General features: G+C 48.6%; 1 protein-coding gene across 1 annotated transcript in view; it reads left to right on the forward strand.

Annotated features, from left to right (window-relative positions):
* Positions 1-46: 46 nt before the first annotated feature.
* The window catches only part of LOC115184132 (stAR-related lipid transfer protein 13), a gene marked incomplete at its 5' end in the record, with an annotated part of 17,891 nt that continues 2,937 nt past the window's right edge, over positions 47-15,000 (forward strand). Inside the window, 6 exon segments of the mRNA XM_029745121.1 lie at positions 47-346; positions 7,948-9,056; positions 9,210-9,380; positions 10,033-10,192; positions 13,248-13,446; positions 14,753-14,966. Coding sequence (XP_029600981.1) covers positions 47-346; positions 7,948-9,056; positions 9,210-9,380; positions 10,033-10,192; positions 13,248-13,446; positions 14,753-14,966 — 2,153 coding nt within the window.

A 15,000-nucleotide genomic window follows, 5' to 3' on the forward strand; every position in this document is an offset into this window, starting at 1 on the left:
TACTCCCTCTCTCTGTATACTCCCTCTCTATACTCTCTCTCCCCAGACTGATGATTCCGATGACGATGACCCGCTGGCCATCAGTAAGAGATGGACCTTTGAATGGAACAGCCGGCGCTGGTCCCGCCTCCAGGACATGCACTTCCTGCTGGGCTCGCCCAATGAGAGCAGCCCTGAGGGGTGCCAGGGGGAGGGGCGACTGAGGAGCACGGTGAGCAGTGAGAGCGTCCTGACGGACCTGAGCGAACCAGAGATCACGGATATATCCTCTCTGCACAGTCAAGACTCTCTGGGAGCCATGCTGCCAGACTCTGTCTCTATGGCCTCACTGGCAGGGCCCTACCAGGTTAGTCTGTCTTCATGTCTGCCTCCCAAATGGCACCTTATTCCCTATGTAGTGTATTACTTATGAATAGGACCCCTTGGGCTCCCTATTCCCTATGTAGTGTATTACTTAATAATAGGACCCATTGGGCTCCCTATTCCCTATGTAGTGTATTACTTATGAATAGGACCCATAGGGCTCCCTATTCCCTATGTAGTGTATTACTTATGAATAGGACCCATAGGGCTCCCTATTCCCTATGTAGTTGTGGCATAATTATAAATCTTCTTCGGGATCGGTGTCCCTTCCACGGGACGGTTGAGCTAACGTAGGCTAATGCGATTAGCATGAGGTTGTAAGTAACAAGAACATTTCCCAGGACATAGACGTATCTGGTATTGGCAGAAAGCTTAAATTCTTGTTGATCTAACTGCATGGTCCAATTTACAGTAGCTATTACAGTGAAAGAATACCATGCTATTGTTTGAGGAGAGTGCACAATTTTGAACATGAAAAGTTATTAATAAACCAATTAGGGATACATGGTTCGTCTAAAACTTTGCAGTCTAAAACTTTGCACATGCACTGCTGCCATCTAGTGGCCAAAATCTACATTGCACCTGGGCTGGAATAATACATTATGTCCTTTCTCCTGCATTTCAAAGATGATGGTACAAAATAAATACAGAAGAACGGTTGTTTTTTTCTTTATATTATCTTTTACCAGATCTAATGTGTTATATTCTACTACATTCGTTTCACATTTCCACAAACTTCTAAGTGTTTCCATTCAAATGGTACCAAGAATATGCATATCCTTGCTTCAGGTCCTGAGCTACAGGCAGTTAGATTTGGTTATGTCATTTTAGGAGAAAATTGAAAAAAAGGACTGGATCCTTAAGAGGCAAGACGCAGCCATTTTGTTTTGCGTCAAGACTAATAACAGAATGAATTGACATGTGCGTTCCCATAATGCACTTTGACCTGACCCTGGTACGGCAACCTGCACATACCAAGACGGAGCCGCTCTTCCTTCCGGAGAAGTCTTGCCCGCTCCAAGACCTCTCCATCACGGTCCACAACTCCCATCTGATGTTCAACCTTTCCATGTTCTCCCATGTCACCCTGCTCCTCCGTACGCTCCGCTGGCTTCCAGTCGAAGCTGGCGTCCACTACAAGACCATGGTGCTTACCTACAGAACAGCAAGAGAAACTGCCCCTGCCTACCTTCAGGCTGTGATCGAACCCTACATCCTAACCCGAACACTCCGTTCTGCTGCCTCTGGTCTCTTGGCTGTGATAGGTGTTTGTCTCACCTAGCTATCTTAAGAGGAATGCACTACAATAAGGGGCTCTGGATGAGAGCGTCTGCTGAATGACTAACATGTCAATGTAAATGAATGGACATTGTTAATAATGCATGAAGTTATTTAGGTCAAAACACTACGTCATCCACCTTTTTTAAGTCTGAGATACAGTACTGAGTGATTCCCAGTAAATGCTCGTACTGTAAGTAACTAAAAGAGTTATGTATCTGTTAAACCTGTAAACATTTCAACGTGTCATATCAAAGATGAAACACTGACGTCGTGTTTCTTATGTACCACGTCACAGCAGTTCTGTCTCTTCAGGTGTCTACTTTATTATTGTGACGTGCACAAGTACAGCGAAAAAGGATTTCTTTTCCCAACAATGCAGTAATCAGTATACTGTATAGTAGTATATAAAATAAATGAAAGTAAAGCAGAAATTAAACCCACTCTTATCAGTGTGAATAGCGACGTCTTTAAGGGCAGTAATGGTCTGAAGACCCTGTGAGAGGGAAATGGTACAGATGGACTGTTTCATGTCTGCACTTCAATGTTCTTCTCTCACCCTGTTACAGTGTGTCATTGTGCCCCAGTGTTTTGTCCCACAATCACCTCTGCTCGTCAGCCATGTCTGCTGTGTCAGTACGATACTGGACCTGTGTGCTGTGTCAGTACGATACTGGACCTGCGTGCTGTGTCAGTACGATACTGGACCTGTGTGCTGTGTCAGTACGATACTGGACCTGCGTGCTGTGTCAGTACGATACTGGACCTGTGTGCTGTGTCAGTACGATACTGGACCTGTGTGCTGTGTCAGTACGATACTGGACCTGCGTGCTGTGTCAGTACGATACTGGACCTGTCTGCTGTGTCAGTACGATACTGGACCTGTGTGCTGTGTCAGTACGATACTGGACCTGTGTGCTGTGTCAGTACGATACTGGACCTGCGTGCTGTGTCAGTACGATACTGGACCTGTGTGCTGTGTCAGTACGATACTGGACCTGTGTGCTGTGTCAGTACGATACTGGACCTGTGTGCTGTGTCAGTACGATACTGGACCTGTGTGCTGTGTCAGTACGATACTGGACCTGCGTGCTGTGTGACAAACCCAAGCTTTTTCATGACATTTTTTTAATGTCTGAACATACCTCTCTGCCAGCCAGTCTGAACGGACCTCTCTGCCAGCCAGTCTGAACGGAACTCTCTGCCAGCCAGTCTGAACGGACCTCTCTGCCAGCCAGTCTGAACATACCTCTCTGCCAGCCAGTCTGAACATACCTCTCTGCCAGCCAGTCTGAACATAGCTCTCTGCCAGTCGTCTGAACGGACCTCTCTGCCAGCCAGTCTGAACGGACCTCTCTGCCAGCCAGTCTGAACGGACCTCTCTGCCAGCCAGTCTGAACGGACCTCTCTGCCAGCCAGTCTGAACGGACCTCTCTGCCAGCCAGTCTGAACGGACCTCTCTGCCAGCCAGTCTGAACGGACCTCTCTGCCAGCCAGTCTGAACGGACCATGTATTGTCTATTTTTATTTAACCTTTATTTAACCTTTATTTAACCTTTATTTAACCTTTAGTTAACCTTTAGTTAACCTTTAGTTAACTAGGCAAGTCAGTTAAGAACAAATTCTTATTTACAATGACGGCCTACATTGGCCAAACCCGGAAGACGCTGGGCCAATTGTGCACCGCCCTATGGGACTCCCGATCTAGGCCGGTTGTGATACAGCAGAGGATCGAACCAGGGTCTGTAGTGACTCCTCTAGCACTGAGATGCAGTGTCTTAGACCGCTGTGATACAGCCTGGAATGGAACCGGGGTCTGTAGTGACTCCTCTAGCACTGAGATGCAGTGTCTTAGACCGCTGTGATACAGCCTGGAATGGAACCACGGTCTGTAGTGACTCCTCTAGCACTGAGATGCAGTGCCTTAGACCGCTGTGATACAGCCTGGAATGGAACCACGGTCTGTAGTGACTCCTCTAGCACTGAGATGCAGTGCCTTAGACCGCTGTGATACAGCCTGGAATGGAACCACGGTCTGTAGTGACTCCTCTAGCACTGAGATGCAGTGCCTTAGACCGCTGTGATACAGCCTGGAATGGAACCACGGTCTGCAGTGACTCCTCTAGCACTGAGATGCAGTGCCTTAGACCGCTGTGATACAGCCTGGAATGGAACCACGGTCTGTAGTGACTCCTCTAGCACTGAGATGCAGTGCCTTAGACCGCTGTGATACAGCCTGGAATGGAACCACGGTCTGCAGTGACTCCTCTAGCACTGAGATGCAGTGCCTTAGACCGCTGTGATACAGCCTGGAATGGAACCACGGTCTGTAGTGACTCCTCTAGCACTGAGATGCAGTGCCTTAGACCGCTGTGATACAGCCTGGAATGGAACCACGGTCTGTAGTGACTCCTCTAGCACTGAGATGCAGTGCCTTAGACCGCTGTGATACAGCCTGGAATGGAACCACGGTCTGTAGTGACTCCTCTAGCACTGAGATGCAGTGCCTTAGACCGCTGTGATACAGCCTGGAATGGAACCACGGTCTGTAGTGACTCCTCTAGCACTGAGATGCAGTGCCTTAGACCTCTGCACCACTCGAGAGCCCCTGTGAAGTGATTTGTGACATTCTGAACACTTCTAACCATTTAGAGTGTGAGTCAACCACTATCATACACATGTTGTTTTGAAATGGGCCTGCAAAGTCTGTGTAAACCTTTCCAACACTCACCAGGGAACTCCCAGGATGCAACGGGACCTGTCATTGTGTTTTCTGATCCACTCCATTATGATCGTCTCCACTTCTCCGTAAAGGGTTTGGGACACTATTTGCCAGTGCTTCCATTTCCACAATACCCTGATGTCCTGTGAGAATTTATTTTAGCGCTGCCCTTCACAGTTTTGTTGGAAATATTACTCTAGTGTCTCAGAAGACACAACCTTGTTCCGCTGACAGCTCTCCTCTGTGTGTAGAATGATTTCAAGTTTTATTCAAGGCCAACCCTCCATTATGTATTTGAAGAATTTTGAGAGCTCGCTGTCCGTGCGTGTTGCTCTGGCTACTTGTTTAGCGTTCAGTGGTGCTTCCTGGAAGTGCTCTGTTAGGCTTCCTGGAAGTGCTCTGTTAGCTTCCTGGAAGTGCTCTGTTAGCTTCCTGGAAGTGCTCTGTTAGCTTCCTGGAAGTGATCTGTCAGCAGTGTGTGGATGTGAGCCAACACTGCCTCGGCTCTGGCATCACTGGTTTCAGGTAAGGGGAAGAGTGATAAACCATCAGCATTGCTGTGGGGTTCTGATTTGCGATAAGCAATCTACACACAATAACCCATAATGACAAAGCAAAAACAGGTTTTTAGAAATGTTTGAAAATGTATTCAACCTTTAAAAACAGAAAAACCTTATTTACATAAGTATTCAGACCCTTTGCTATGAGACTTGAAATTGAACTCAGGTGCATCCTGTTTCCATTGATCATCCTTGAGATGTTTCTACAACTTGATTGGAGTCCACCTGTGGTAAATTCAATTGATTGGACATGATTTGGAAAGGCACACACCTGTTTATATAAGGTCCCACAGTTGACAGTACATGTCAGAGCAAAAACCAAGCCATGAGTTTGAAGGAATTGTCCATAGAGCTCCGAGACAGGATTGTGTCGAGGCACAGATCTGGGGAAGGGTACCAAACTGTTTCTGCAGCATTGAAAGTCCCCAAGAACACAATTGCCTCTATCATTCTTAAATTGAAGAAGTTTGGAACCACCAAGACTCTTCCAAGAGCTGGCCGCCCGGCCAAACTGAGCAATCGGGGGAGAAGGGCCTTGATCAGGGAGGTGACAAAGAACCTGATGGTCACTCTGACAGAGCTCCAGAGTTCCTTTGTGGAGATGGGAGAACCTTCCAGACGGACAACCATCTCTGCAGCACTCCACCAATCAGGCCTTTATGGTAGAGTGGCCAGACGGAAGCCACTCCTCAGTAAAAGGCACATGACAGTCCGCCTGGAGTTTGCCAAAAGGCACCTAATGGACTCTGACCATGAGAAACAAGATTCTCTGGTCTGATATAATCAAGATTGAACTCTTTGGCCTGAATGCCAAGTGTCACGACTGGAGGAAACCTGGCACCATTCCTGGTGGTGGCAGCATCATGCTGTGGGGATGTTATTCAGCGGCAGGGGCTGGGAGACTAGTCAGGATCAAGGGAAAGATGAATGGAGCAAAGTACAGAGAGATCCTTGATGAAAACCTGCTACAGAGCGCTCAGGACCTCAGACTGCGGTGAAGGTTCACCTTCCAACAACACAACGACCCTAAGCACACAGCCAAGACAACGCAGGAGTGGCTTTGGGACAAGTCTCTGAATGTTCAGAGTGGCTCAGCCAGAGCCCGGACTTGAACCCGATCGAACATCTCTGGAGAGACCAGAAAATATCTGTGCTGTAACGTTCCCCATCCAACCTGACAGAGCTTGAGAGGATCTGCAGAGAAGAATGGGAGAAACTCCCCAAATACATGTTTGCCAAGGTTGTTGCGTTCTACCCAAGAAGACTTGAGGCTGTAATCGCTGCCAAAAATGTTTCAACATAGTACTGAATAAAGGGTCTGAATACTTATGTAAATGTGATATTTTAGTTCATTTTTAATACATTATCAAAAACACATTTTAACCTGTATTTGCTTTGTAATTATGGGGTATTGTGTGTAGATTAATGAGGAAAAACAACAATTTCATCCATTTTAGAATAAGGCTGTAACGTAACAAAATATGGAAAAAGTCAACAGGTCTGAATACTTTCAAAATGCTCTGTAGACAAGAGTTACCGGTACAGAGTCAATGTGTTCAGGTTAGTTAAGGTAATTGATGTAATATGTGTGTAAAGTGACTATGCATAGATAATAAACAGCAAGTAGCAGCAGTGTAAAAACGGGGGTCAATGCAAATAGTCCGGGTTGCCAATCAGTAAGAGTTTGCAAGCCCTGCCACATCCGACGAGCGTCAGAGCTGGTGTAGTAGTATTTAATCTTAGTCCTGTGTTGATACTTTGCCTGTTTGATGGTTCGTCAGAAGGCGTAGCTGGATTTCTTATAAGTGTCCGGATTAATGTCTCGCTCCTTGAAAGAGGCAGCTCTAGCCTTTATCTCAGTGCGAATGTTGCCTGTAATCCTTGGCTTCTGGTTGGGATATGTACGTACGATCACTGTGGGGACGAAGCTGTCGATACACTTATTGACGAAGCCGTTAACTGATGTGGTCTATTCCTCAATGCCATCGGATGAATCCCGGAACATATTCCAGTCTGTGCTAGCAAAACACTCCTTTAGCGTAGCATCTGCATCATCTGACCACTTCTTTATTGAGCGAGTCACTGGTACTTCCTGTTTGAGTTTTTGCTTGTATGCAGCAATCAGGAGGATAGAATTATGGTCAGATTTGCCAAATGGAGGGCGAGGTAGAGCTTTGTATGGATCTCTGTGTATGGAGCAAATGTGGTCTAGAGTTTTTTTTCCCTCTGGTTGCACATGGGACGTGCTGGTAGAAATCGAGACTTCCCTTAATATTAGAGATTGCGCACCAGTTGTTATTGCCAAATAGACACAGACCGTCACCCCTCTCGCCAACGAATTCTCACCAAGCACCAACGTCTATTAATCTGGGCACAGACTTAAATTCAACATCTATTAATCTGGGCACAGACGTAAATTCAACATCTATTAATCTGGGCACAGACGTAAATTCAACATCTATTAATCTGGGCACAGACGTACATTCAACGTCTGTTAATCTGGGCACAGACGTAAATTCAACATCTATTAATTTACATTTTAGTCATTTAGCAGACGCTCTTATCCAGAGCGACCTACAGTAGTGACGTTTTCATTAATACTGGTCCCCCATGGGTATCGAACCCACAACCCTGGTGTTGCAAGTGCCATGCTTTATCAACTAAACCACAGGGGACCTCATTGGTTCACCGTCATTAAACAACGTTGATTCAACCAGTGTGTGCCCAGTGGGTTGTTGTCTTGCCATAGGGCTCCCTATTCCCTATCTAAGTAGTGCACTACACATGGAATAGGAAGCCCCATAGGCTCTGGTCAACAGTAGTGCACTATATAGGGAATATGATGCCATTTGGAACACTCAATTTGTCTTTGTTTTGCTGATTTTAATGTGTTATTTTATCTGTTATTTTAATGTGTTATTTTAGTCATACAGCTGATGTTTTTTTTATGTGAAGTGACTTTAGGAGTTTTGAAAAGCACTAAATAGATCAAATAAATGCTTTTTATTTATTTTTTATTACCAGCCCCCAAGAGACCTGTCCCACTACAACTCTCTACCAATCAAAAGCAGCCGTCACGGCCAGGGTGGGCGGAGTCCGGCAAAGGCCTTCCTGCGTCGCATGGAGATGATGCGTACCTGGGGGCCGTCCTCCAAGAGGAAGTCAGGAAGTGGACGGGCGCCGCTCGTCATCAGTGGGCCGGTCCTACATGGGGAGGAGCCCCAGGCGTTACAGACGCTCCACTGTGTTCCCATCAATCAATCAGAGGACAGTCTTCATCCTCCCCACCAATCAGACGACAACTCGTCCCTTATCGCCCTCGGCAACGGCAGCACGGGCCAATCGATGACGAGCGGTGTGAGTTCCATGCGTCCCTGTGTGAGGGAGTCTGTCTCCAAGCCTCTGCCTAAAAGAGGAAGTATGTACCTGGAAGACATGCAGCTGCTCTCTGGCGCCCCCCATGTTCGGAGGACTGAAGCACAACAGAGCCCGTTCAGCAGGAACCACTTCCGCTCTTATGAGGACCTGCTGGTCCACATCCCCAAGAACCACAAACCAGGCACCTTCCCCAAAGCCTTGTCTATAGAGAGTCTAGCCACAGCCACCAACCACCTGCACCAAACCCCCTCTCCCTCCCCACTCCACCCCAGCAAAGGCTCCCCCTGGACGGGTACGGCTCTGTCCAAGAAGCCTCCCTGTCCTGGAGCTCCGCGGGGCAGCAGGGTGAGTGTGTATGACAACGTCCCCGGGTCTCACCTTTACGCGTCCGCAGGTGACCTGCTGGATGTGGACCGAGACGATCACCTGTTCCCCCACCTGGATGACATCATCAGTCACATCAGCGGCCTGCAGCAGATTGTAGACCACTGGAGTCGCATCGTGCTGCCGGAGGGTGGGGTGGGGGAGGAGGGGGAGGCAGGGGAGGGAAAGAGGGGTGAGGGGGAGGGGGAGGGGAGGACCACACCCAGTGAGGGGGAGGGGGAGGGGAGGACCACACCCAGTGAGGGGGAGGGAGAGGGGAGGACCATGCCCAGTGAGGGGGAGAGAGACGGGGTCTCCCTGATTGACATAGAGTCTACAGGGACCAGAGAGAGGAGAGACTCTGGAGTGGGAGCTTCCCTTACCAGACCACGGTGAGTGTCTGTCTCTCTAACATAACTTTATGTATCCTGGTCAGTCTCTCTGGTCAGTCTCTCTGGTCAATCTCTCTGGTCAGTCTCTCTGAGTCTTTTGTCTTTAATTTCTCTCTCTCTCTCCCCTCTTCCTCCCTCCCTTCCTCCCTCCAGTCTGCGGTGGCCGAGCTTCCGCCTCTCTGACCGTCTGCGCCAATCAGGCTCCGCGCTGCAGATCAGTAGCCAATCAGCAGGCCAGCTCAGCCTGCTCCAGAAGTTTTCTCTGCTCCGACTCACAGCCATCATGGAGAATTACTCCATGTCTAACAAACACGGCTGGATCTGGTAGGTACACGCGCACACACCATCACACACCATCACACACCATCACACACACCATCACACACACCATCACACACACCATCACACACCATCACACACCATCACACGATCACACACGCGCACACATGCGCACACACGCACACACTTCACACACACACACACGCACACACGCGCACACACGATCACACACACATGAATGCAAGCATGCGCTTGTACACACTGCACACACAATCACACAATCACACTGCACACACAATCACACTGCACACACAATCACACAATCACACTGCACACACAATCACACTGCACACACAATCACACAATCACACTGCACACACAATCACACTGCACACACAATCACACTGCACACACAATCACACAATCACACTGCACACACAATCACACTGCACACACAATCACACAATCACACTGCACACACAATCACACTGCACACACAATCACACTGCACACACATTCACACTGCACACACTGCACACACAATCACACTGCACACACAATCACACTGCACACACAATCACACTGCACACACAATCACACAATCACACTGCACACACAATCACACTGCACACACTGCACACACTGCACACACAATCACACTGCACACACTCAGTCACCTCCTCTATCTCTCTCCCAGGTCTGTCCCTAAGTTTATGAAGCGTTTGAAGGTCCCTGACTACAGGGAGAGAAGCGTGTTTGGTGTTCCCCTCATCGTTCACACACAGCGCTGTGGTTACCCTCTACCTCTTTGTCTACAGCAGGCCCTGACGCATCTCAGAATGCACTGCCTTGACCAGGTACGCACGCACGCACACACACATACACGCACGCACGCACGCACACACACGCACACACACACACACACACGCACACACACACACGCACACACACACGCACGCACGCACGCACGCATACACACACACACACACACACGCACGCACACACGCACACACACACGCACGCACGCACGCACGCACACACACACACACACACACACACGCACACACACACACGCACGCACACACACACACACACACACGCGCACGCACACACACATACACACACGCACACACACACGCGCACGCACACACACATACACACACGCACACACACACACGCACACACACACGCACGCACGCACGCACACACACACACACACACACGCGCACACACACACGCACACGCACGCACGCACGCACGCACGCACACACACACACATACACACGCACACACACACACGCACGCACACACACACACACACACACGCGCACGCACACACACATACACACACGCACGCACGCACGCACACACACACACTCAAATAGTTGCGTAAGTCAATCAAATGTATTTATAAATCCCTTCTTACATCAGCTGACATCTCAAAGTGCTGTACAGAAACCCAGCCTAAAACCCCAAACAGCAAGCAATGCAGGTGTCAAATCAAATGAAATGTATTTGTCACATACACATGGTTAGCAGATGTTAATGCGAGTGTAGCGAAATGCTTGTGCTTCTAGTTCTGACCATGCAGTAATATCTAACAAGTAATCTAACCTAACAATTCCACAACAACTACCTTATAAACACAAGTGTAAAGGAATGAATAAGAATATGTACAAAAATATATAAATGAGTGATGGTACAGAACGGCGAGGGCAAGATGCAGTAGATGGTATAGAGTACAGTATATACATATGAGATGAGTAATGTAAGGCATGTAAACAATTATATAAAATGACATTGTTTAAAGTGGCTAGTGATACATTTATTACATCAATTTTCCCATTATTAAAGTGGCTGGAGTTGAGTCAGTATGTTGGCAGCAGCCACTCAATGTTAGTGATGGCTGTTTAACAGTCTGATGGCCTTGAGATAGAAGCTGTTTTTCAGTCTCCCGGTCCCAGCTTTGATGCACCTGTACTGACCTCGCCTTCTGGATGGTAGCGGTGTGAACAGGCAGTGGCTCGGGTGGTAGATGTCCTTGATGATCTTTTTGGCCTTCCTGTGACATCGGGTGTTGTAGGTGTCATGGAGGGCAGGTAGTTTGTCCCCGGTGATGTGTTGTGCAGACCTCACTACCCTCTGGAGAGCCTTGCGGTTGTGGGCGGAGCAGCTGCCATACCAGGTGGTGATACAGCCAGACAGGATGCTCTCGATTGTGCATCTGTAAAAGTTTGTGAGTGTTTTGGGTGACAAGCCAAATTTCTTCAGCCTCCTGAGGTTGAAGAGGCGCTGTTGCACCTTCTTCACCACACTGTCTGTGTGGGTGGACCATTTCAGTTTGTCCGTGATGTGTACGCCAAGGAACTTAAAACTTTCCACCCTCTCCACCACTGTCCCGTCAATGTAGATAGGGGGCTGCTCCCTCTGCTGTTTCCTGAAATCCACGATCATCTCCTTTGTTTTGTTGACATTGAGTGTGAGGTTGTTTTCCTGACACCACACTACGAGGGCCCTCACCTCCTTCCTGTAGGCTGTCTCGTCGTTGTTGGTAATCAAGCCTACCACTGTTGTGTCGTCTGCAAACTTGATGATTGAGTTGGAGGGTTGATTGGCCACACAGTCATGGGTGAACAGGGAGTACAGTAGAGGGCTGAGAACGCACCCTTGTGGGGCCCCAGTGTTGAGGATCAGTGGGGTGGAGATGTTGTTTCCTACCCTCACCACCTGGGGGCGGCCCGTCAGGAAGTCCAGGACCCAGTTGCACAGGGCGGGGTCGAGACCCAGGGTCTCGAGCTTAATGACGAGTTTGGAGGGTACTATGTTGTGAAATGCTGAGCTGTAATCAATAAACAGCATTCTTACATAGGTATTCCTCTTGTCCAGATGGAACCTAGGAAGAAACCTAGAGAGGAAGGCTCTGAGGGGTGGCCGGTCCTCTTCTGGCTGTGCCGGGTGGAGATTAGAAGAGTTCATGGCCATGAAGCCCAGATTGTTCTTCAAGATGTTCAAATGTTCATAGATGACCAGCAGGGTCAAATAATAATCACAGTGGTTGTAGAGGGTGCAACAGGTCAGCACCTCAGGAGTAAATGTCAGTTGGCTTTTCATAGCCGATCATTCAGAGGTCGAGACAACAGGTGCGGTAGAGAGAGAGAGAGTCCAAAACATCAGGTCTGGGACAGGTAGCAGGGTTCCATAGCCGCAGGCAGAACAGTTGAAACTGGAGCAGCAGCATGACCAGGTGGACTGAGGACAACAAGGAGTCATTGGGCCAGGTAGTCCTGAGGCATGGTCCTAGGGCTCAGGTCCTCCGAGAGGGTAGGGAGAGAGAGAGAATTAGAGGGAGCATACTTAAATTCACACAGGACACCAGATAAGACTTACACCATAGACTATTGCAGCATAGATACTGGAGACTGAGATGGGGGGGTCGAGGGACACTGTGGCCCCGTCCGACAGTGATATCAACAGACCACCAACTTACCATCCTGAGACAAGGCTGAGTATAGGCCACAAAGATCTCCTCAACCGCACGAGACCGAGGTGTGAAGGTGTGAAGTCTCGTATACGGGCATTGAGACAGTAGTGTAACTCTTTCCCTCTTTCCCTCTCTGCCTCTACTCCTCTCTCCCTCTCTCCCTCTACTCATCTCTCCCTCTCTCCCTCTACTCCTCTCTCCCTCTACTCCTCTCTCCCGCTCTCCCTCTACTCCTCTCCCACTCCCTCTACTCCTCTCTCCCTCTCTCCCTCTACTCCTCTCTCCCTCTACTCCTCTCTCCCACTCCCTCTACTCCTCTCTCCCACTCCCTCTTTCCCTCTACTCCTCTATTCCACTTTCTCCCTCTCTCCCATCTCCCTCTCTCCCTATCTCTCCCCTTATCCCTCTCTCTCCCCTTCTCCCTCTCCTAGGTGGGTCTGTTCCGTAAATCTGGTGTGAAGTCTCGTATCCAGGCGTTGAGACAGGAGTGTGAGACCAGTCCTGACAGTGTGTGTTACGAGGACCAGTCAGCGTACGACGTAGCAGACATGGTTAAACAGTTCTTCAGAGACCTTCCTGAACCTCTACTGACGAGCAAGCTGGGAGAGACCTTCCTGCATATATACCAGTGTAAGAACACACACAAACTGACGTACATGGACACACACTCATGGAAGCATGCACAGGGGCGACAGGTAGCCTAGTGGTTAGAGCGCTGGACTAGTAACCGAAAGGTTTGCTAGATTGAATCCCCGAGCTGACAAGGTAAAAATCTGTCTTTCTGCCCCTGAACAAGGCAGTTAACCCACTGGCCTGGGGTAGGCCGTCGTTGTAAATAAGAATTTGTTCTTAACTGACAGGAAACGGAACCTCACAGATAGCCAGTAGCATTAGCCTAGCGTAACCTAGCTGTGTTCAACAGGAAAGTGAACCTGACAGATAGCCAGTAGCATTAGTCTAGCGTAACCTAGCTGTGTTCAACAGGAAAGTGAACCTGACAGATAGCCAGTAGCATTAGTCTAGCGTAACCTAGCTGTGTTCAACAGGAAAGTGAACCTGACAGATAGCCAGTAGCATTAGCCTAGCATAACCTAGCTGTGTTCAACAGGAAAGTGAACCTCACAGATAGCCAGTAGCATTAGTCTAGCGTAACCTAGCTGTGTTCAACAAGAAAGTGAACCTGACAGATAGCCAGTAGCATTAGTCTAGCGTAACCTAGCTGTGTTCAACAGGAAAGTGAATCTGTCAGGTAGCCAGTAGCATTAGCCTAGCGTAACCTAGCTGTGTTCAACAGGAAAGTGAACCTGACAGATAGCCAGTAGCATTAGTCTAGCGTAACCTAGCTGTGTTCAACAGGAAAGTGAACCTGACAGATAGCCAGTAGCATTAGCCTAGCGTAACCTAGCTGTGTTCAACAGGAAAGTGAACCTGACAGATAGTCAGTAGCATTTGTCTAGCGTAACCTAGCTGTGTTCAACAGGAAAGTGAACCTGACAGATAGCCAGTAGCATTAGTCTAGCGTAACCTAGCTGTGTTCAACAGGAAAGTGAACCTGACAGATAGCCAGTAGCATTAGTCTAGCGTAACCTAGCTGACGAGATGCAATTTTCCTGATTTCTGGCCCATTTCTTCTCTGGTTGATCTAGTCACCCTGATTCTGTCCATCATCCTACAGGAGTAAAAACTCCAATAACTTCTGAATGGAATTATGAGACATGAGGTTTGGACCATTGGTTTTCCTAGGAGGAGTATCTTAACAATTACCACTGATTAGTATATCCACCATTTTTGCAACACAGAAATCAATGTATGTTCCTAATTCTCCTGCATATATCCCTCCCTCCCTCCCTCTATCTGTCTCTCTCTCTCTCTCTCTCTCTCTCTCTCTCTCTCTCTCTCTCGCTCTCTCTCTCTCTCTCCCTCTCTCTCCCTGTAGATGTCCCTAAGGAGCAGAGGTTGCAGGCCGTGAGGGCGGCCATCTTGCTGATGTCAGACGAGAACAGGGAAGTGCTCCAGACGCTGCTCTGCTTCCTGCGTGATGTCACTTCCTGTGTAGAGGAGAACCAGATGACCCCTATGAACCTGGCTGTGTGTCTGGGCCCCTCCCTGTTCCACCTCAACATACTGAAGAATGACAACCTGTCCCCCAGGTACACACACACACACACACACACACACACACAC

This window comes from Salmo trutta, unplaced genomic scaffold (genome assembly GCF_901001165.1).
Source record: "Salmo trutta unplaced genomic scaffold, fSalTru1.1, whole genome shotgun sequence".
Lineage (NCBI taxonomy): Eukaryota > Metazoa > Chordata > Actinopteri > Salmoniformes > Salmonidae > Salmo > Salmo trutta.